Here is a 21,648-nt window from a genome sequence, read left to right as displayed (position 1 = left end):
AGATGATGAGGGAAATGAAATAAGCACGCAGACTGAAAGACAAACACACACCCATGCACTCTCTCCCGCTGATACACACTGACATGCACAGACAGGGTACACCCACATGCACACTGATGAATTCATCGGCGGAGTGAATAGCTAGAGGGTGCAAACTGTTCAAATGTTTCAGAACTATGCCACTTCAGTGCCAGGGGATGTTGAATGTTTTGCCTGCCGTCTGCAGATGCACAGTGTCCCTCGTCTGTTGGCGTGGTATTTGTCATTTGGGATGGCTACAACCAGGCCATGGTGGGGCCGTAGTTGATTTAAAGTGACAGGGACGCAAGGCCATCTTATTCATCACAGGGGAGTGGCCGGCGTTCACTGACTACCAAATTGCCGTCCTATTTGCAGGTCCTGCCCCTACTACAACCCCCCACCTATCACCAGCTGATATATGGCGTGCCAACAAACCCAAACAAGGTGTCATCTTGCCAGGACAAATAGGCAACAACTTAACGGCAGGTGGTAATCCATCCTGCATGCTTCAACTGTGTAGTGTTGGAGAATTAATTTTATCGTGCCCACGAGCTGCTGTACAAGCTGTTCTATTTTATTTCCCTCTCAGTTGCTTTCTTTCTCCTCTGTTAAGAGCATCTTCCCTCCTCCTTCTCTCACATTTGCATTTGAACACAGTGTCAAAAAATACAAAAGTGTGTGGCCTTAAAAAAAATAAAACCCGGTGGGAAGTGAGAAAGAGAAGCCCACACTGAACGCTGTTTCCAGACCTCAGGCTGGATTCGGTGGAGTTTGCCGACAGAGCCGAACAAAAGAACGGCATACTTTGGAAAGTTTCACACCATTTATTAACTTTTGCCTTACCTTGATGAGCTGACTGGCCGGTGAGCCGCTGTTGTTGACAGTGTGGCATTTGAAGTTGAGCATTGATTCCCCCATGGCATTACGCTCCCTGCCCGTGTCCTTGTCAGTGTGGGAGGGGCTGTCAGGGTGGGCCGAGGTGGCGGATGATGACGGGGGCCGTTGAAGTGCCGTACAGGACAGACCGAGGAAGTTAGCCGGGTGGATCAGAAAGGCCTCCAGAGCTATGTTAGCAGATACCTGGGAGGGGGGGTGAGGAGAGGAGGAAGGGTTGGGGGTGGCGGAAGATTTTTATATTAGTCATTAAGCAGATGCTTTTATCCCAAGTGACAGCAGAGAGGGGGGAAAAAAAGACGGAAGCGAAAAGAAACAAAGGAAGCAATTTATCTTTCTCTTGCCTTATTCTAGCTATCTGCTAGAGCCAAATTAACTTCTGATTATTCTAGGCTGCAAGAAAAAAAGAAGAAGGTAAAGCTATGGGACATTTAGTCAGACAATCAACCTTTGCCCTGACTGAGTGTGGCCGTGAGTGTGGGTGTTACTGTTCCAAAGTGCAGCCACACCTTGGAAATGACCCGATTGTCTCCGGTCAGTGCCAGGTCAGCGATGCGCTCCACACACTGGACGATGCGAGTGCACGCTCTGGCCTCATTCTGCGCCATCCACAGGATATGCTCCTCCACTAGCATCATGTTGCTGGCTATGTCTGATATGTAGTCCCCTAGCTGTGGAAACACAAGCAGACATGAATGCAAACGGGATGCATAAACACAAGTACACAAACTGTACGGAACAAAAACACACACACACACACACACACACAAACTCATCATGTACATCAATCATATCCGCAACAACAGGCCCATTTATAATCTCTAGTCAGAATTGTGAGGGAGGAAATGGTGGCTTCATTCATTATAGGGAGATTTAATTTAGATTAGCAGCTCCAATGGGGCATAATCGTTCCTTGGGATGGCAGTTTGCTATTTACTTACTGTACTTTTCATTGTTGCTTGATTTGACTGCTCCTTATTGGATGAATGAGGGTGGTCTCATCAGCTATTGTCTTAGGAGTGATAAAACTCCCAAAGTATCTCCTAATAATATCTCCTCCCGAGCGACCTATGATGAGTAATTGGACAAGTGAGAGCTACTATTGATTAATTTCACTGACTAAGCTCTACACCCTTCCCCTTGCACAACCTAGCCTTCAGTGTTACGTGAAGCCCGCTGATTGCCCGGCCTCAGACAGAAGAGAAGTTCAGCTAAGGTAAAACACGGCTTGCCCAAAAAAAAAGATGAATCTTCAGAACCATAATTGCCATTCAGGTCTAACGCCGCCATGAGCAAGAGGGACGTGTACGAGGTGAAAAGTTAAGCTGTCTGGAATGGATTGAAGGATTGAAGCCAGAACGCCAGCGTGTTGCAATGTCTTTTTAGGCAGCTCCTGCTGTGTCTTAGGGCTCTTGAGAAGCCATTGTTAACTCTAGGTGAGCTTAGTCAACAGATTCCCTGACCTTATCAACAGAAAGTCATTGCTTTCAGAAAACTGTGACCGAGCACATGCGTGAATACTGTCAGAACAGGAGTAGCAGCTAACAATATGAGCACAGAAGTTCCCCTTCAGTTAGAGCGTCAGACTTTGGAAACTACTTTTACTTACTACTTACGGTACGTGTCCACAGGGGCGTTTTTTTTGGTTGCCATTTTATCAGTTATCAATTTCTTCTTAATGACCACTGACAAACAGAAAACAGGCTCCACCATCCTACAACCACAATGGTTGCACCTGATTTGACCGACCGACATGGCGGCTCGTTTGGAAACTTTTGCTTCTTTTACGAAAATACGAAATGTATGTGTGAAATAATCTATGCAGTTGATCAATCTGTCTTCACTGCATTCGGGACGCTACCAAAATGCATTGCCAAGCTGCTGACATAGACAATGAAAGGGAAGCGTGGAAATGACGCATGCCAGTGGACACGTACCATTAGGCTCAGATCACATGTTTTGAAGTAAACTGGCTGTGGTGTATCTGTGTGTCCACTCTTACATCTCTATGTTTCTCCACCAGCCTTGTCAGTCTCTCCACCAGGTGTGTGACGAAGATGACATCCATGACATCGGTGAAGTGTGCCGCCCTGCTGGTGAAGGCCACTAACTGCTGGCCTAAAGGCTGAGCATTGGTGGTATTAATAGTTATCTGGAATACAAAGGCAAATAAACAGCAATATTCAAAAGAGGATGATCACGCGGCCTATCATCATAATTTGGCAGAGACAGATGAACACACACACACACACACACACACACACACACACACACACACACACACACACACACACACACCAGCTCTGACAACATGTAATACATATAAATCACTTTATTTCTATTTTAATGCCATGCATGTAGTTTTGATCTTGAATACTTTAACGTGGTACAGTGATCCCATGAGTAATGTAGAACAAAAACAGCTTGTCATCAGTCAGTTTGTATTATGCGTATAAAGGCTTACATGTACAGATCTGCAAATACCGGCAGGCTACAGATGAATCAGCGGAGAGGTTTGTTTTTGTATTCTAGAAATATGAAGTTATCAAATCTTGCTGTTAAACAGTGTGAGCAGGTTGGCAAACACGTAAAAGTCAACATGTTGAACATGAGTACATTTGAAAGGATGCATTGACAATGAAAGAAAAAAAAAAAAAAAAAAAAAGAGTGTAGGAAAAGATTGTGTGACTGAATCTGTTCTCCACGTGTGTTGATACCTGTGTGAGCTCATACAGCACGCGGGTCAGTTCACTGGCATACGGGCACTGAGTGTAGTCCTCTTCAGCCCAGCGCCCAGCCCGGTCGCAGCTCCGCCAGGCCTTCTTCTCCTTCTGGCTGGAGGGGTGAGGAGCGCTGCCAGAGGGGTGGGGGGCAGAGCCAAAGGTGGCAGGAGCGCAAGGCAGAAAGGAGAGGATGCCAGCTAAAGTCTTTGGCCACCTGCCACACAAGATATCAGCAATGAAGTGAGTTTAGGAAGCTACAGTACACTAGATGGCAATTTCATACTCCCTGTACTTAGGAAATTATTAATTTGCATATTTGATTTACAGCTAGCTCTAATTATTTTTTTGCAGAAGACTGCCAGGTTCTGATACTTGATTGTGAAACAATGGGTTGTCTAAGTGATGATTTGTGACTTATTTAACTGTATTTACTAACTTTATTAATCAACTTCATTTCATTTCTACTTTGTGCAGCATAAGAATTAAACAACTGTTCTGTTTAATGGCAGAATGCACTGAAATGGGCACTCCACCAATTTCACGCATCAAGATCTGTTCACTCTTCATGGGGAGTACTACTGCCAGTGAAAACAGTTGTATGATGTGGCATTGAATGAGCTAAGTACAGTCTAAAAAAAATACCCTGATGATTTCATTGTTGTTATTTTTTTTGTTATGCTTTGGAAAATAAAGATTTTTAACAAAAAGCTTTACAAACTCGGTGCATGGACGGGGGAAAGACACAGGAACTTAACAGCTAGGGAAGATCTAACGTAATACTTTATCGAGTTGAATCATGGGAAATGTGAGTTTTAGTGACCCATACCCATGCCTAAAAGTCAGAATATCTCAGCCTCTAATTTGTCTCTCATGAGTCACACAACTTTATGAAAGTGCAACAGACCCAATCACAATGTTTGTTTGAAATAACTTACAGGCATAACTACTACAATATGTCAAACCTTTCACTAACGTTAGGTTGGAGACCCAATTTACCTGTTTGGCCAAAGACTAAAGAAAATGACACAGTAATGCTAGTTTTGGTTTATTATGTTAGCAAAGCAACATTCAGCCTAAAAGAGTAATTACAAGTGCTGTTCATATGGCCATGCAAAGTTCAGTGAAGTCTCCTCTGGAGCAAGAAATGAGACTTTGTCAATAAAGTCGTCAAGAGCCAAGTCCTAGAGCTGCTCTACTGACCAACCTGTGATAGGAGCCAGGGTTATTTTACGGGGAAATGGAACATTTTCATTTTCTGGGTAATGCCTGTTAGTGTTTCAATAAAATAAAGCTCATTTGAGTGTAAAAAAGCAGCCAAACTTTCACAGTCCACTTCATATGGCTCCAATTCCCAGATAATAAAAGAACTCCAGGTTTTGTTTCTTGGCGCTCTTGTAGATTAAAGGGCTTATTCCCTGTGCAGCCTTAGGAAAGAGCTGTTGGTGCTCACACATACCGATTCATTTGTGTACAATCAGCGGGGAAACATGCGTCTTATGTTTTGCAATTTCCTCTTTAAAAGCTGCTGTAGGTAGGATTACGAAGATCCAGGACTTAGCCAAACATTTTTAACATCGACAACTTCTCAATCCCTCCCCCTGTTCTGCTAAAGCCCAAAATGGTCTCCTAAGCCCCTCCCCCCACAAGGGAGAATGAATGCGTGTGCCTGAGCCTGATTGACACGCAGTTAGACAACCCCCCCTGGCCCTGATTGGTGCATCTGAACCGGTAGCGGTGGATTTTTGCAAATCACACAACAGGCTGTAGGTGGTGTCAGAGGAGCCAGATTTCTTTTTTTATTATTACCTGCTTCATGTAGTTCTACTCAAACATAGGGTCAGTTTCAGCAAATATGACAGTTCTATATGTCTTACCTACTGCACCTTTAAGACAACATCAAAACCCTTCTGCAGAAAAGTAGCCAAAGTTATGCTTAATGTGGCAACACTTTTTGACTTCTTCTAAATGAAAATAAAGGAGCAGTGCATTCAGTAGGCAAGTAATCTGTTCTGGGGGTAGAGGTCTGCCATCTCGCTGCTTCCCAACGCATTCTCTTTTTTCTCTCTCCCTGCAACAGCAGCTACTTGGTAATAAATGGCGTTAATTTCACCCCCAACAAAATAGGGGTCTCATTTTCCAGCCCATTACTCCAGTGCTCCAGCAGAAACAAAGCCTCTGTGCTTGCTGCGCTGAAAGTGGGCTGTGAAGTACAGCGACTGCAAAAGGAGTGAACAGGACAACAGCACACCCACGGGGGAGGAGAGGTGGAGCATGTGAGAGTGTGTGGACAACCACAAGGTTTCAAGGTGGTCACAAGGTGTGGAGGACAGGATAAAGGACGATAGATGGAGGAGGGCAAGGAGATGTGTGGTTTTTGTTCCTCTTTTAATGTGGAACCTGAGTCATGGAAACCAGTGCTCTGCCTCTTTTATTAGTCTCGCTATAAAGACGAACTATTTTGAGCCATAATGTTTGTGGGTAGTTTTCATATCACACATCCAATTATTATTTAAATATATGGACTGTCCAGGCTCTACTGCACATACTCAATTCTTAATACTCTCTAACAGTTAATGAGCCACATCTGGCACGAGGCAGACCAGGTGTGGCACACTTTTGTCAGGTGGAACGAAAAACAGCACGACACTGGCAAGAAGCAGGCTCAAGTACCTCAGCTGCACTGTACATGGAGAGTAATAGCAGAGAGAGTGAGCGCAATGATTACAATACTAATTTTTTTATACAGTAGACTCTGGTGACTTAAAATATTGTGAGGTTAAACTATTGCGTTTTTTTCAGCTGGAGACCTCCTGGTATCAGCTTAGGAAACAGATCATTACCAATTATTACACAGAAGTAGTTCATAAATGAAAAGGACACTTAAAGGAACACGCCGACTTATTGGGAATTTATCTTATTCACCGTAACCCCCAGAGTAAGACAAGTCAATACATACCCTTCTCATCTCGGTGCGTGCTGTAACGCTGTCTGGCGGTTCCAGCATTAGCTTAGCCTAGCACAAATCCTGCAGGTAACTGGTTCCAACTAGCCTACTGCTCCAAATTGTGACAAAAGGGACAAAATAACGCCAACATGTTCCTTTTTACATGTTGTGATTTGTAGAGTCACAGCGTGTACAAAAAACAACGTAACATGAGACACAGCCATCTTTTAACCGTAAACAAACCGGGAACTATATTCTCAGACAGGCTTGCTGCGAGCATATCACTGCGCCCAAGTACTATATTCTTCCGCCTGATAATATAGTTCCCGGTTTGTTTACGGTTAGAAGGCTGTGTCTCATGTTACGTTGTTTTTTGTACACGCTGTGATTCTATAAATCACAACATGTAAATAGGAACATGTGGCGTTATTTTTTCACTTATTCGGAGCAGTAGGATTGCTGGAACCATTCACCTGCATGTTCTGTGCTAGCCTGATGCCGCTGGAGCCGTCAGACAGCCTTACAGCACGCACGGAGATGAGAAGGGTATGTATTGACTTGTCTAACTCTGGGGGTTACGGTGAATAAGCTAAATTCCCAATAAGTCGGCGTTTTCCTTTAAGATTCAAGGATATGGCCAGGAGTCCCGCCTCCCCACACAAAGACCATGCGACTGACAAGAGGGTTCACTCCTCATTACGCTAATGAACCGAGAATGGTCCTCCAGTCTCTTTGGTAGAGAGAGAGAGAGAGAGAGAGAGAGAAAGAGAGAGAGAGAGAGAGAGAGAGAAAGTGAGAGAGAGAGAAGGAAAACAAACAAGCATGCAAATGGAAATGATCGTGGCCGGAAAAATTATCGAGCTGATTTTTTTTTAATCGTGCAATTAATTGATTTATGGACTATAGCAACAGGCCTAGCTGTTAGGAGATAGGCTTATTTGCTTTCTTTCCAAGAGTTGGGTAAAAAGATTGATACAACCATGTTTGTACTGTATGTATTCAGATATGAAGCTACAGCCAGTGGCCAGTTAGCTTAGCTTATACGAGCACTGAAAACAGGGGGAAACAGCCAACCTGGTTCTGTTAGAAGGTCACAAAATCTGCCTGACAACCTCTCAAAGGGCTACTAATTAACACATACATTTTTGGTTTAATTTGAGTTAACCCCCCATAAAACCAGTTTTACACTTTTTGTACGGATTAAAGGAGAAATCCGGTGCAAAATGAACCTAGGGGTTAATAACACACGTGTACCGAGTTGACCGTTCTCTGGGATATGTTTTCATGCTAATCGAATGTGACCAGTTTTATCGCAAACGCTAATTAGCTTATAACGCTAGTCGTCAGGGCACGGGTAAAGTAAAAAGAAATCGCTATTTCTATACCAATAACAAGGCACAAAATAGCAACAAACTTCAACGGTAGCATAATGAGGATCCCTACATGTAAACCAAAGCATTCAGGACTTTGTAAGTGTACAGACAGTTTATTAAAAAGATATTATTATGAAGACAGTTACGTTCTTCATATACAGGCAGGTGCCATCTTGGGAAAACAGTCGAATGACAAACGCCGTGCTTGAGCTATGTTACTGGTTACTGGTTGCATAGCATTCGTCGTTCGACTGATTGTGACTGTTTTCCCAAGATGGCGCCTGCCTGTATACGAGAACGGTACGGTCTTTATAATCTATCTTTTTAATAAACTGTCTGTACACTTACAAAGTTCTCAATGCTTAGGTTTACATGTAGGGATCCTCATTATGCTACCGTTGAAGTTTGGTGCTATTTTGAGCCTTGTTAGTGGTGTAGAAATAGAGATTTTCTTTTTACTTTACCCGTGACGACTAGCATTATAAGTTAATTAGCGGTTTGCGCTAAAACTGGTCACATTCGATTAGCATGAAAACCTCTCACAGAGAACCATCGACTCTGTACCCATGTATTATTAACCCCTAGGTTAATTTTGCGCCGGATTTCTCCTTTAAGTAAGCAAGACATTACATTAATTAGTGAACTTTAGAGATGCTGGCAGGTGGATTGAGTTACCTTTGGACAGAACCCGGCTGCCCTTTGCCTGTTTCCATTCTTGTGCTAAGCTGCTGGTAGCTTTATACAGTACTTACCGTACAGACACAAGAGTGGTATTAATCTTTTCATCTAACTCTTGCCAAGATAGTGAGTAAGTGTATTCCCAAAATATTACTATTCCTTTAAAGTCCCGCTGCAGACACTTTTTAAAGTTATGTAAAAATATTCTGCCAGGATTAATATTTTGTTTAACATGGTTTTCCAACATAGGAAAGTTAAAAAAATAAATGTGAAAAGAGGTTGGAAGCCCATCTACTCTTTCTCCCTCAATGGAGAAATTCTGGATCTGGCCTTGCGCCGTGCCCACCACAGGTTGACCGGTGAAAGAGCAGCGCGCATCAAAATGGCTAGAAACACCGGAAAGATCCAGCCATCCATAATGAGCCTCACGCTGGGTTCAGACAGGAGGCGGGAGCGCCCCCTTGTGCTCCGAAGCGCTGTACGCTTCCTTCAGGTGCCCATCTGCTCTGATAGTTTCGCTACCTGTCTGAACACGGTGTCAATGAGGAGTTATGCACCAATATCAAAAAATATTCACTGATCTCCCAATTCGATTACGATTATCATGTCAGCGATTCAATTCGATTCGATATCTCGATGCATCACGATGCAATACGATGCGTCTAATACATTTTTCTATTAAAGCCATGTAGGATATTTCATTCAAAGCTTTTCAAGATTCAAAAACAAAACATTCTGCAGTGCTCTAATACGAAAAATAAATTTGATACATAAAACTACAGCACTGAGCACATGGCACTTCCTGAATGTGCACAACATAACAGAATATGTAAACAGAAATGTTGTTAGGCCTACATTAAATTGTAAACAGAAATAATCGATAATGAGCCTGCAGATTATTGATTATCGATTATTTGATTAATTTCAACACCTCTAATATACAGTATACCCACTTCTCTGCCATCGTTTTGAAACTTAGCTTACAAAATATACCTTTTGTTCTGCCCAGTGTGCAGGTTGCGCTGTAGCGTTATCCTAATATATACTGCATACATATAGTGTTAGGAGTTGAACTCCCATGGCCGAGCACCGGCCGTACGTGACCGCTGGGAGGTGACTCACCTGAAGTCCCCCTTGTTGTTGGTGACTCTGTCAGCGGGGCAGTACGGTGCGGACGTCTCCAGAACAACTATCTCCATTTGCTGAGAAGTGTTGCCACGGGAACTGGTCACCAGGCACTCCCAGATGCCAGCGGTGCCCACGTCGATGTTGGAGAGGATGACCTCACTGGAGGAGAAGAACAGAGGTGTAAAACTGTGAGTTTGAGGGTTACATGTCTGTCTGTGTGTGTGGTGTGTGTGTGTGTGTGTGTGTGTGTGTGTGTGTGTGTATGTGTGTGTGTGTGTGTTCTTCCTATGAGCTTCAAATGTCCTTTAACTGTACGTACACACCGCCGCCGACTTGAGCTTCTAATGGCAGTTACACACCAACCAGACGGCCAACCGTCGGCAGAAAAGCCAGTTGGACTGATCAGTCTCCCCGAGTTGGTCCAAAAAGTGCCTCAGAACACACCAAAGAGATGAGACATAATACATCTCCATAACAGCAGGCGGCGCTAATCTGCATTGTTGCCCAAAAAATGAAAACTGGCAGCTGATTGGACGAACGCGTCACGTGAGTCTGTTTTCTCCGGAAATTCAAAGCCAGACTGTCATGGCGGCTTGTTCAGAATACAATCTCATATTGTACTACAATAGTTCACTGAAACATGTTTCTGAAAACATTTTAAGCGAGAAAGAGAGACTCTAGTCACGCTCATTCCGCTCGCCATTTCCGGGTGAGTCCCGAAGGCCCTGGCTCCGACTGAACATGTCAGGTCGGCCAAAATGAAGGCCAACGGCCCCTCGGACGGACGACGGCACGGAACACATTGAACAGACTTGAGTCACTGACCTCGCCAGACTGTCCAACAAACAATTATCGGGTTAGTGTGTCAGCGCCTTAAAGTTACCGGAAGTCATTCATTTTCAATGGAAGCTGGCTTCTCTCAGCTGCAAAGAGCGGCAAATCTGCCGACGTCACGTTTTGGGAGTTTTGAGCGACCAGAGCATCAATCAGAAAGTTGAATGTATGTCAACTTTTCTGTAGTTAGTAGAAAGCTCCTCATCAGGAATGGACCATAAAAAAAAAAAAAGAATGTGTCTGCATCACAAAATCTAATCCATTCATAGACCCTTGTGCGTGTATGAGTATGCAAGGGCTTAAAATGTTGGCCGGGACTTAAAATGATCATTACTCATGCTTATCTTTGCTACTTTGTCACAGCGATTCCTATCTCAATGGAAAATGCCTGATTAAACAAAGGATGGTGAAACAGTGACAAAGAGTCAATGCAGGCCATTTGCCAAGGCGACTAATCTTGAGGATTTTAGTCCTTACGAAAAAAAGGATAAAAGCTGGCGGAGATTGCTAAGCAACGGGCATTATCACCATGGAAATACTACCTCCTTGAGAAATGCCAACTGTTTAATTTCCAAATACAATCCAGTTGTAGTCCAATATACACTTTGCTTTGTGTGTGATTGAATTAAGCCGTGTGTGTTCTTAATACAAGTCACAGTATACCCAAGCAAGTTTTTTAAATGCGACTAAGGGAACAATGCTCCACAAAACGGGGAAGTACGAGAGTTGACATGAAAAATGATAAGTGACTGGCTGGACAAGAAACTGCAATCTCTCAGAGTAAAGATGATTAGTGGCTGAGCGTCTCTGATGTGGAGAAGCTGTAATCCCAGAAAACGTTTCTCAGAGAATGTGAGAGATATAAATATTATTCAGAAACGTTAAATGCCTTCATCTTGTCTGCCTCTCTTTCTCTCAACCACTCTCTCTCTCTGAGCCTGGCCCAGCATGCACTGGGTGAAAAACAGGGAAACACCCTAGCCCATCACGGAACTTACACATAAACACAAAACACATTCACACCTACTGGCAATTTAGAGTTTAAAATGCACCCGACCAGCATGTGTGTGGACTATGGGACTAAGAGAACTGAAGCACACAACCCACATGAACATATTGCACATCAAGGTGGAGAGAGGAGTAGCGGTAGTGAAAAAGAGCCAGCTTGAAGACAAAAGTGACATATATTTTAAGTCTATTAAGTGCAAAAAATGGCATATTTGCCTGCTCTACCATGGATTTCTCCATATATGAATTTTTCAGTCCTATATAGTGCATTTAGACAGAGGCCTTTGCGATTTGATTCTGCCAGACACATACTGTAAACCTGACCTTTGCTGTTGATGTTTTAGAAATGCAAAAAAAGTTATGTTAAATTAGAGTTTGTGAGGATGCACTTACAGTTAAAATTAAACAAATCAAAACTTTGACCTGATTATGACGATAGATGTAAAGTTATCATCCTATGGGGACCATGAATGTCTGAACTAAATGTCATGGCAATCTATCCAGCAGTTGAGATAGTTTAGTATGTAACAAAGTGTGTGTGTGTGTGTGTGTGTGTGTGTGTGTGTGTGTGTGTGTATGCATTATTTATATTCAATATAGTTTTTTTGTGATCATTGCGGGCAAAAATCCTTGATTATGCAGCACGTTTTCTTAAAAAATGTGATGGAAAATGCAGGATATTTATGCAATTTTATGCAAGGAAATTGCGAAAAATTAGCAAAAATTTCGGGAACTTGCTAAAACTGTGGTTTGATAAAAAAAAAAAAATGTGATTCCCCAACACCCTGCTTTTCGATGATGTTCACGTCGCGTAATTACGTCACTTCATAATGTTGCCATGGCAACAGGGGAAAATGACTGCTCTTGTGTGAAGTAAACGCAACATTTTTCAACTTTCTGCTAAGATATGTGACTTTTTTGCAACAAAAATGCGGGAATTATGAAATCATGCAAGCCCCACATATTTTGCATGGAAATCTGCAATTTATGCAGCAAAAGTGCGGCGTATTTGAAAAAATGCGGCCCCCGCAGACATTGGCTGATTATGCAGTGAATTATGCAATCGTATAATCGCGTTTTTCTGGAGGGACTGAATATAGTATTATCAACATTCCCAGGTAACTTTATGGTCCTTACAGGGCTGACCGTCTTAGTGGGGGTGAGTGAAATAACTACTGTAGTTAAGTTCCTGTTCCTGAATTACTTTGTAAATACTGTATATGCCTTATACACTACTAAATATAATTTGGATTGTGGAGATATGTACCTGGGAATGAGAGCGGGCTGCACAACCAGCACACAGTTTTGGCTGGGGGTTACACACCCACATTGCTGACTTCTGTAAACGTGCCGCACACAGCAAAATAAGAAGAAAAGAGGAAATACATGCACAGGGCAGGGTCTCTGCAGATACAAACACTACCACATACGTGATGAATGAAAGGATCTTTTTGTTGCTGTAGGAGTCAATACGTTGTAGTTTTGGGAAAAATACTGCATATTATACCTTTAGTATACACAGGTTACCTCTCTATTAGATTCAAAACACTAGAGCTTATTTGTTACTTTGGTATAGACAGAAAGCATTTGACTGACAGACGTCAGGAAGGGTAGCTTTCATTTGTTGTGATTAGTATATTGAACACATCAGGCACTTTATCAATTTAATTCTGTCTTAACTTATCACAAGAGAAATAGATCTTAGTATACTGTACATAAAGGCTTTAAAAGCGTCCAAATGAAAATCACAATGTGCTCTGGTGTGAACTCGTCTCCACTGCTGTTTGTTTTGTAAGAGAAAACAAGCGGAAATCAGAGGATGCCGTTAACCTACCCTGTACCAAACGGACCCATGACTTTGCTCCAATTACTTTCTGTGGGCGAGCCATGAAAATGAATAAAATAAGTCCTGATTTCATCTTCTGTGTTCCACTAAACCTGTCTCTTCTGATTGGTTTTCTAAAAGGCACTAAATCAGATTTGAACGCTTGACTGAGATGATGACATTCTGAGCTTGAGAACAAGTGTGTGTGCGCGTGTGTGTGTGTGTGTGTGGGGGGGGTTGTCATGTGAGGGGTTTGCATGTGTGTAAATACATTTTTAGCCTATTTAGAGGAATTTGTGCACCAATCATTTAATAGTTTGGATAGCTTTTTTTCAAGTATTGTTATTAATTTCTAACTTCACTGTAAGAATATACTGTAGAAATGATTCACTCTCCAACTGTGATGATTTCTCTAACTCACACACACACACACACACACACACACACACACACACACACACACACACACAATTCTTTAATCAACAACTCTCTCTTGGACTCTTTCTCCACCTCCCTCTTTAAAACAACATCCTCCCTTATCCACAGGACGCAAGTGGAGTTTAAAGTGTGGATGGGCTTTATATTGAAACCGTCTGGGCTCAATCCAGCTGTACAGTGCAACAGTTATATAAAAAAACCACAATGAGGACATATTCTCCCTGAAAACTTAATCTAAACAGATAATATAGAGGACATATTGGACTCTATCAGACTATTTGCAGAGGACAGCTATTATATAGGGATGGAAGGAATTCATAGATTACCCCACAAACTGATTTCTATTGTCACACAGTGTAATATAATTGGTAGGAAATACCAGTTTATGTCCATATTACAAATACTAGACATGATACATGCCAACATTCTCCACTTTGCGGATTGATTCAGCAATGAGCGATGTGAGCATTAAGACAGACTCCACTAGATTGTAAACAAAAAGAGAAGATCATATGTAGAGGATTATGAGTGGAAATCTGTTTTCGCCCAAAGAAATGTGGGCATAGGCCCCACCAAGAATTAGAACAGCCCCACCAATAAATTACCAGACATTTGACATTTGTGCTGATTTCCTTTATCTAGTTGCGGTTTCTCTCTTTCTCCAAATCAACTGGTCCAATATCGCCACCAATTTTTAGGGGTGCACGATTCAGAAAATATCACGATTGGATTATATGTTTTTGTAGGCTCAAGATTCGATTCAAAATCGATTTTTGATTCAAAAACGATTCTCTATTCAAAAAACGATTCACAGTATGAAAATGTAGTTACTTTTCCCATGTGACTGAGTAGACATACAATAATAAAAAAAAAAAAATTGGATATGAATCAATTTTTTTGCACACCCCTACCAATTTCTATTGAAACCTATGTGCTGGAATCACATGGGAGAGTTGTTTACCAGAGGTGGAAAAAGTACTAAAATATTGTACTCAAGTAAAAGTACCAATACTTTGATGAAATATTACTCAAGTACAAGTAAAAATACCTATCTGAAAAATTACTCAAGTAAAAGTAATAAGTAGTTCATTTAAAATGTACTTTAAATAAAAGTTACTTAGTTACATAAAAAAAAAAACTGTAAAACGTGGCAGGGGATCTCTCCCATGTAGTGAAAATAGGACAGGGGTCATAAATCAAAAACTAATTTGCTTTTAATTAAAGAAAAATCTAGACAAATGTATAAACATCTATACAAATGTATACACATGTAATAACAACATAACACATGTCACACATGACATTTAAGACCCTTAGAAAGGTATAATGTGCAATTTTAGTTCAGACCATCCCATAAAATGTTTTCAAACAATCAATTGAAAGTCAAAGTACCACACATTGTTAGTTCTGAGGGCCATCCTTCTTTTCTTCACAAACATAAACAACAGATATAATGCAAATCAAGGCCAAATCACGTGTTTTGACTCCGTAAATGGGTTAGACCCATAGACTGTTAATTATAATCATTAACAGTCTATGGTTAGACCCTAATGTTCACAGCCCAGACTATAGCAGCTAGCTTCTACACACCTAAGTAGCCCGTATGAGCTAATTAGATGTAGTATGTGAATTAATTTAGCCAGTCTCCAACATAGGCTACGTTGTCCTACGGAAGGGGTGGGAAATTCATTTTCCCAAGGGGCCACATGAGAATCAGGGACTGTTGTGGAGGGCCGGACCAATAGGCTAAACTCAATTCTGCTCAATATGAATTTTATGTCAGGCGGCACGTTTTCAAACGTCTTTTTTTCCTCTGGGTATATTAGCGCAGCAGAGTCCACCAAACACTTTTTAATAAACTCCCCTTCAGAAAATGGCTTACTGTTTTTGTGGGATATCACAAAGCAGGTCTTGACTGCTGCATCCCTGGATGCCTTGCTGCTTTTGCAGCGTAACTGGCAAAGCTTCAGATGTCGGCACCCGCTCTGCATCAGTCATTTTAAGGGATAACAGCTGATTTATGTCCATGCTAACGTCTGCCGCTCAGTTCGCAGACACATCCATGGGTCCAATCATAGACTGTATATTATTAGTTAATTATTATTATATTATTAATATGAACAGTCTATGGGTCCGACACATTGCAGTTCTTCTTCTACTTCTTTTTAATTGCGACTTGCAACCAGAGAAGAAGAAGCTGCATACGTTTGCACAAAAAAAGTTACAGTCTATGGTCTGGTGCAGAGTGACAGAGCTCATTGGTCTCATTTATAAAACTGTGCGTAGGATCCTTACTATAAGTGTATGTACGACCAAAAGCCCAAAATGGCGTTTGCCGAAAACAATTCAGATTTATAAAACCGTGTGTACGCACACCTGTAAGCAATGTTCCCTTTATAAATCACAGATTGACTACAAGTGTGCGTACGTGGATCAGCCTCTTATCCCGCCCTGTACACGCCCATTTTTAACCATAAATAGTCAATGCAAAGCACCTCGTGAATGCTGATCAGTATGTCAATGACCCTGGCGGTTGTTCTTTCGTTACGCTGAATCATGACGACTGGCGGGGAAAAAAAATCAAATAACTCTGACGCTCACAGTGTAGGGAAACTGGATCTATAGACTATCTTTATTAATAAAATCTTCCAAAACAGCAGGCATTAAGGCACTCTGGGACAGCTTCGATATACCAGACATATATAATAAGATTTAACAGAACTATATATTATATCCAAACAAGCCTTAGTGATGAAGTTGAAGATTATATATAATATTTATTTAAAAAAACACTTAGCTGTCTGACATTTCCCTCTGGAAACAGCCGGTTTCCCCTAGAGTGGCGAGGACCTGTATTTGGACCGGGATATGGCACGGTTCCGGTGCGTTGCCCTCTCCACTGGATCCAATTCAGTACATAGATCCAAAGCGCAGCTATATTACTATTACAGCTATATTATGGAATTTCATCATCATCATGGTCCTTGAAGTGTCTCTCTCCTGATTCTTCCATTCCAGTCCTCCTGCATTACGCACGGGTTCACCGCAGTATTTATTTGTTTACAACAATTTTTGATTGTTAACACCTTGCTAAAATCACAGCATCAACTAGTGGTATCCCCCACCCCGAGATACAATTTGAAGACAAAATAAAGTGAAATAGGCAAACACACTTTTCTTCATGCAGGTTTTGTTATATGAATATGAACAGTATTAAAGTTTGGACCGATAACGAGGACATTAAGTGTAACGATTTTGCGAGAGCTTAACGGCTGTATTTCCAGACTTTGACATTTGATGATATATGCACAGTTTTAAAGACAGATATTTAGTTATTTACACTGTGTTCTGCAGTTATCTAATGCTAGGGTATTTGATGCTATCCTGTATTCCGTGCATTCGGGCCATCTCCTCCTGCGCTCCGTAGCGGACAATGTGACTGCGAGACAGCGCTGATTAAATATTAAGAACGAGTTTTGATTTAAGATTTGAGTTGGAGGTGTCTATCCAACAATTATCACTCAGTACAAGCGCAAACTCACTGGATCGGTTCGCAACCGAGTGTGAAGCGGTTGGGATGAGGATCAGCACCTCTAAATCGGAGGCCATGGTTCTCAGCAGGAAACCGATGGAATGCCTTCTCCAGGTAGGGAATGAGTCCTTACCCCAAGTGAAGGAGTTCAAGTACCTTGGGGTTTTGTTCGCGAGTGAGGGGACAATGGAGCGGGAGATTGGTCGGAGAATCGGCGCAGCGGGTGCGGTATTACATTCAATCTATCGCACTGCCAGGACGAAAAAGAGAGCTGAGCCAGAAGGCAAAGGTCTCGATCTACCGGTCAGTTTCCGTTCCTACCCTCACCTATGGTCATGAAGGCTGGGTCATGAACGAAAGAACGAGATCCAGGGTACAAGCGGCCGAAATGGGTTTCCTCAGGAGGGTGGCTGGCGTCTCCCTTAGAGATAGGGTGAGAAGCTCAGTCATCCGTGAGGAGCTCAGAGTAGAGCCGCTGCTCCTTTGCGTCGAAAGGAGCAAGTTGAGGTGGTTCGGGCATCTGGTAAGGATGCCCCCTGGGCGCCTCCCTAGGGAGGTGTTCCAGGCACGTCCAGCTGGGAGGAGGCCTCGGGGAAGACCCAGGACTAGGTGGAGGGATTATATCTCCAACCTGGCCTGGGAACGCCTCGGGATCCCCCAGTCGGAGCTGGTTAATGTTGCTCGGGAAAGGGAAGTTTGGGGTCCCCTGCTGGAGCTGCTCCCCCCGCGACCCGACACCGGATAAGCGGACAAGGATGGATGGATGGATGGATGGACAAGCGCAAATAACACTGCTGGATTTCATCTTCATGATATGGTGTGAAGAAATGTGCGTGAGGCATTAATACTTAAACATATTAAGAGTAATTGTTATTCCCACATGTACTTTCTGCAGTCTGACTTCAGTTCACCACCTCACCATCTGCGTCGCCAATTCCTATTTTGTCTCCAAAATGCGTACGCATGGGTCAGAGATTGCGTGGAGGACCGCACCTTCTCCCGTCAAGTTTGTTTTTTATAAATCACAACCTTAGCGTGGGAAGTAGCGTACGCACATTTTCAGCCCCGTTTTCTGCGTACGCCACGTTTATAAATGAGACCCCAGGTCTGATGTTTACATAAAGCACACTGTATTAACTTGAGTGAAGGTGTCCCGTGAAGTTTTCTTGTAAACAAAGAAAAGTGTCACTAACCCAAATGCATTGTGTGTATCCTTGATGTGAAACAAACGTGTTCAAAATGTGTCATTTCCTTCTTCATAAAGCCTTTTGCTGCGTTCATAGACATCGGAAAAACATTTTTCCGAGTTAAAACGTCATAATTCACGTCACTTCCTGTGGGAATCAGAGGTGGGTGTCAGTACCCGATCCGTTCCAACTGCACAATCCGTTCTGCGCATGCGCAAGATGTTCGCGCATGCGCTGTGGTACGATGATTTACGACACTACCCGATCTGTTCCCACACTAGCCTCCACCGGGAAGCTAATGTTAGTTTAGCTAATAGCTAATTCACGTTAGTTTAGCTAATAGCTAATTCGGGCGGACCGTTAGGTGATTATAGCGATCTGCCGTTAGCCTCCACTGGGAAGCTAACGTAACTTTAGCTAACAGTTCATTTGGCTAACCGCTAGCTGATTGTAGCGGTCTGCTGTCCGTCAGCCTCCACAGTTAAGCTAACGTTAGTTTAGCTAACAGCTAATTCGGCTAACCGGTTGCTGAGACAGCATGCAAACTTTTAAAAGACCCTCAAAATAAAACTTCAAAACAAACGTTAACATATATAACAGCTGTTACGTCAGTTCTACTTTACTTGTGCTCATTTAAAATACAATCACTCAATACTTGTCTTTATTGTTACTGTAAAGTCTTAATTTTGCTGTAGCCTGCTTTTCCCATTATGTTTGACTTAACGTTATTTTAGACTGAATCTAGCTGTCCGTTCTGCCTGCACGATCCGTTCTGCGCATGCGTTATTTGTCGGCTAGCGGTTAGCCAAATTAGCTGTTAGCTAAACTAACGTTAGCTTGGGTGGAGGCTAGCGTGGAACAGATCGGGCAGGTCGTAAAACAGTATTATCATCTGCGAATGCGTGAACATCTTGCGCATGCGCAGAACGGATTGTGCAGTTGGAACGGATTGGGTACTGACAGTGGGAAACTCGGTCTAGATTTTGCTAACAGAGTTTCACAGTTGTTGACAACTGACGTTTGATGGAGGCGACTTTGGTTCACTGAACATATTTCAATGACAATAAACTGTTTATTGTGGACAAACGCCTCTGCCAAGAAACATACACAGACATAACATTATTCATAAATAGGCCCATGTATAAAAAACAACAATGTCTCCGTGTCCTTTCCCGTTTGTTGTCCTGCAGATAACACAAAACAAACCTCTCCATGTGCTGTTTGTATGCTCGTATAAGAAAAGAGCAGCACATCTTTTGTTATTGTGGCCTCCATGTTTTCACCCACCTGATGCTCTAGGCTACGCCCAACCGTTGGTGGCAGTCATGAAACAAGTTGTTATGCCAAACGCCAATATAACAGAAGAAGAACAACATGCATCCCGACCATGTGACGCCACGCTGGCAGTCGGAAAAACAACGTAATCACGGGGGCGGTCCCTGTTATTCCCAGGTGGCATGAATGCAGCATTTGCAAAGATGCCCTTTCTTATCACTGTTTACATCCATGTTTACTTAGAAATCACTCTTTTTTTTTCCTGCCTTTGCTCGTGCATTGCCTCCTACCTGTAGATCAGTGGAAGTGTGAAACTAATTAGCAGTGATGTGGCATGTGCATCTTCATATGCGTGCATGAGACAAACTAAATGGGGACCAGATGTCAAAAACTCCACAGGTCACTTCAAAGTAAACTGCTATTCCCTTTGCATTGGAATCCCAGCCTCATACTACAAATGCATTGCTTCATCATCCAACAACGTTGTCAAGGTACAAGGAACAAGTGAAAATAAGCAAGTGGAGGCAGGCGTTGAGAGACAAACTTAGAACAGGAAGGAGAGACCACCGGAGACATTCTACAGTAAAGTCAGCGTTGTTATAGGCCGGGGGATACTGGCTACTGCAGCTGGTATATGAGCAGGACTCATGGCTCATATATTCTGTTACTAAAGATGCAACTTTTTGTGATTTACAACAGTACCTATATATATATATATATATATATATATATATATATATATATATATATATATATATATATATATATATATATATATATATATATATATATATAGTTCTGCCCCTCAAAGCCTGTTATCTATGTTTGCATCAGTCTGCCTTCTGACTGCACTTGTGAGTGTTCTGGATATTGTCTTGGTTTTATTTAAAAGAACAGCAATTGTTATTGTTAGCAGTACTTTTGAATCATCAAGTGTCACGACCAGTGTTTGTGGTGGGCATATGGTACTTGAGATAGACAATGAAATAGCCAATCAAATGTCACATGTCCAGACATAGCCTTGTTTATTCATGCATTTCCTGCAACTTAAACAGTCCCACTCCCCAGCCCCAGCTAGAAAGAAATAATGCAGGTAATTAATAAAATATACTCCAGCATTGCTTTACATTAAGAGGGCACACTATTACCAATGTTAAATTATAGGGGCTTGAGCAGTTGGTTAAAGGTCATTAAACCAAATTGGTCATTTATTAATCTTTTAGGCAAATGTTCACATGATAAATTATGACTGGAACAACAGGGGTCCTTGTACAGTACATAAAACAAACAGGTTAATTGCAACTGTGTGATTACATGCATGCAGGCGTGTGTGACAGAGCTGCTGCACTTGTCCTCTCTGAGCATGAATAGGCTGCAGAGGGGACAGTTACATCATCGCTGAACATGGGCCAACTGTCTGAATGCTCGGGAATACACAGGGAAATAACCCACCCCCCACCCCCACCCCACCCAAACACACGTACACACCCAAACGCCCACCTCTCCTCTCCTTTTGCTGCTCCCTCCCTTTCTCCCACCGGAAAACTTCACTACTGCAGCCGGATCACAAACGTCCTCTGTGAACTGCTGCAGCCAGACAAAACAAGGAGAGCTGAGGAAACCATCCAACAGCCAATCCAGTTTACATTAAAAAAAAAAGGTTATCCTCACATAATAAACTTATGAAGTAATGGCTCCGGTACGTTAAAAAGCAGTAGGGCCGGGGCACACATTCACAAAGCACTGACCTACATCCATGCTAACACTGCACCATTGTGGAGCAGCTCC

The 21,648-nt window shown here is 42.4% G+C and overlaps 1 protein-coding gene across 1 annotated transcript in view; it reads right to left on the bottom strand.

Annotated features, from left to right (window-relative positions):
* Positions 1-21,648, bottom strand: part of adgra1b (adhesion G protein-coupled receptor A1b) — a 223,123-nt gene that overhangs the window by 141,932 nt on the left and 59,543 nt on the right. Inside the window, 5 exon segments of the mRNA XM_028604301.1 lie at positions 865-1,101; positions 1,425-1,586; positions 2,918-3,067; positions 3,633-3,852; positions 9,756-9,920. Of these exon segments, the coding sequence (XP_028460102.1) occupies positions 865-1,101; positions 1,425-1,586; positions 2,918-3,067; positions 3,633-3,852; positions 9,756-9,920 (934 nt within the window).

Source organism: Perca flavescens, chromosome 17 (assembly GCF_004354835.1).
Source record: "Perca flavescens isolate YP-PL-M2 chromosome 17, PFLA_1.0, whole genome shotgun sequence".
Classification (NCBI taxonomy): Eukaryota; Metazoa; Chordata; class Actinopteri; order Perciformes; family Percidae; genus Perca; species Perca flavescens.
Note: the sequence above shows the minus strand (reverse complement) of the source record. Positions and strands in the feature narration are given on the sequence as shown.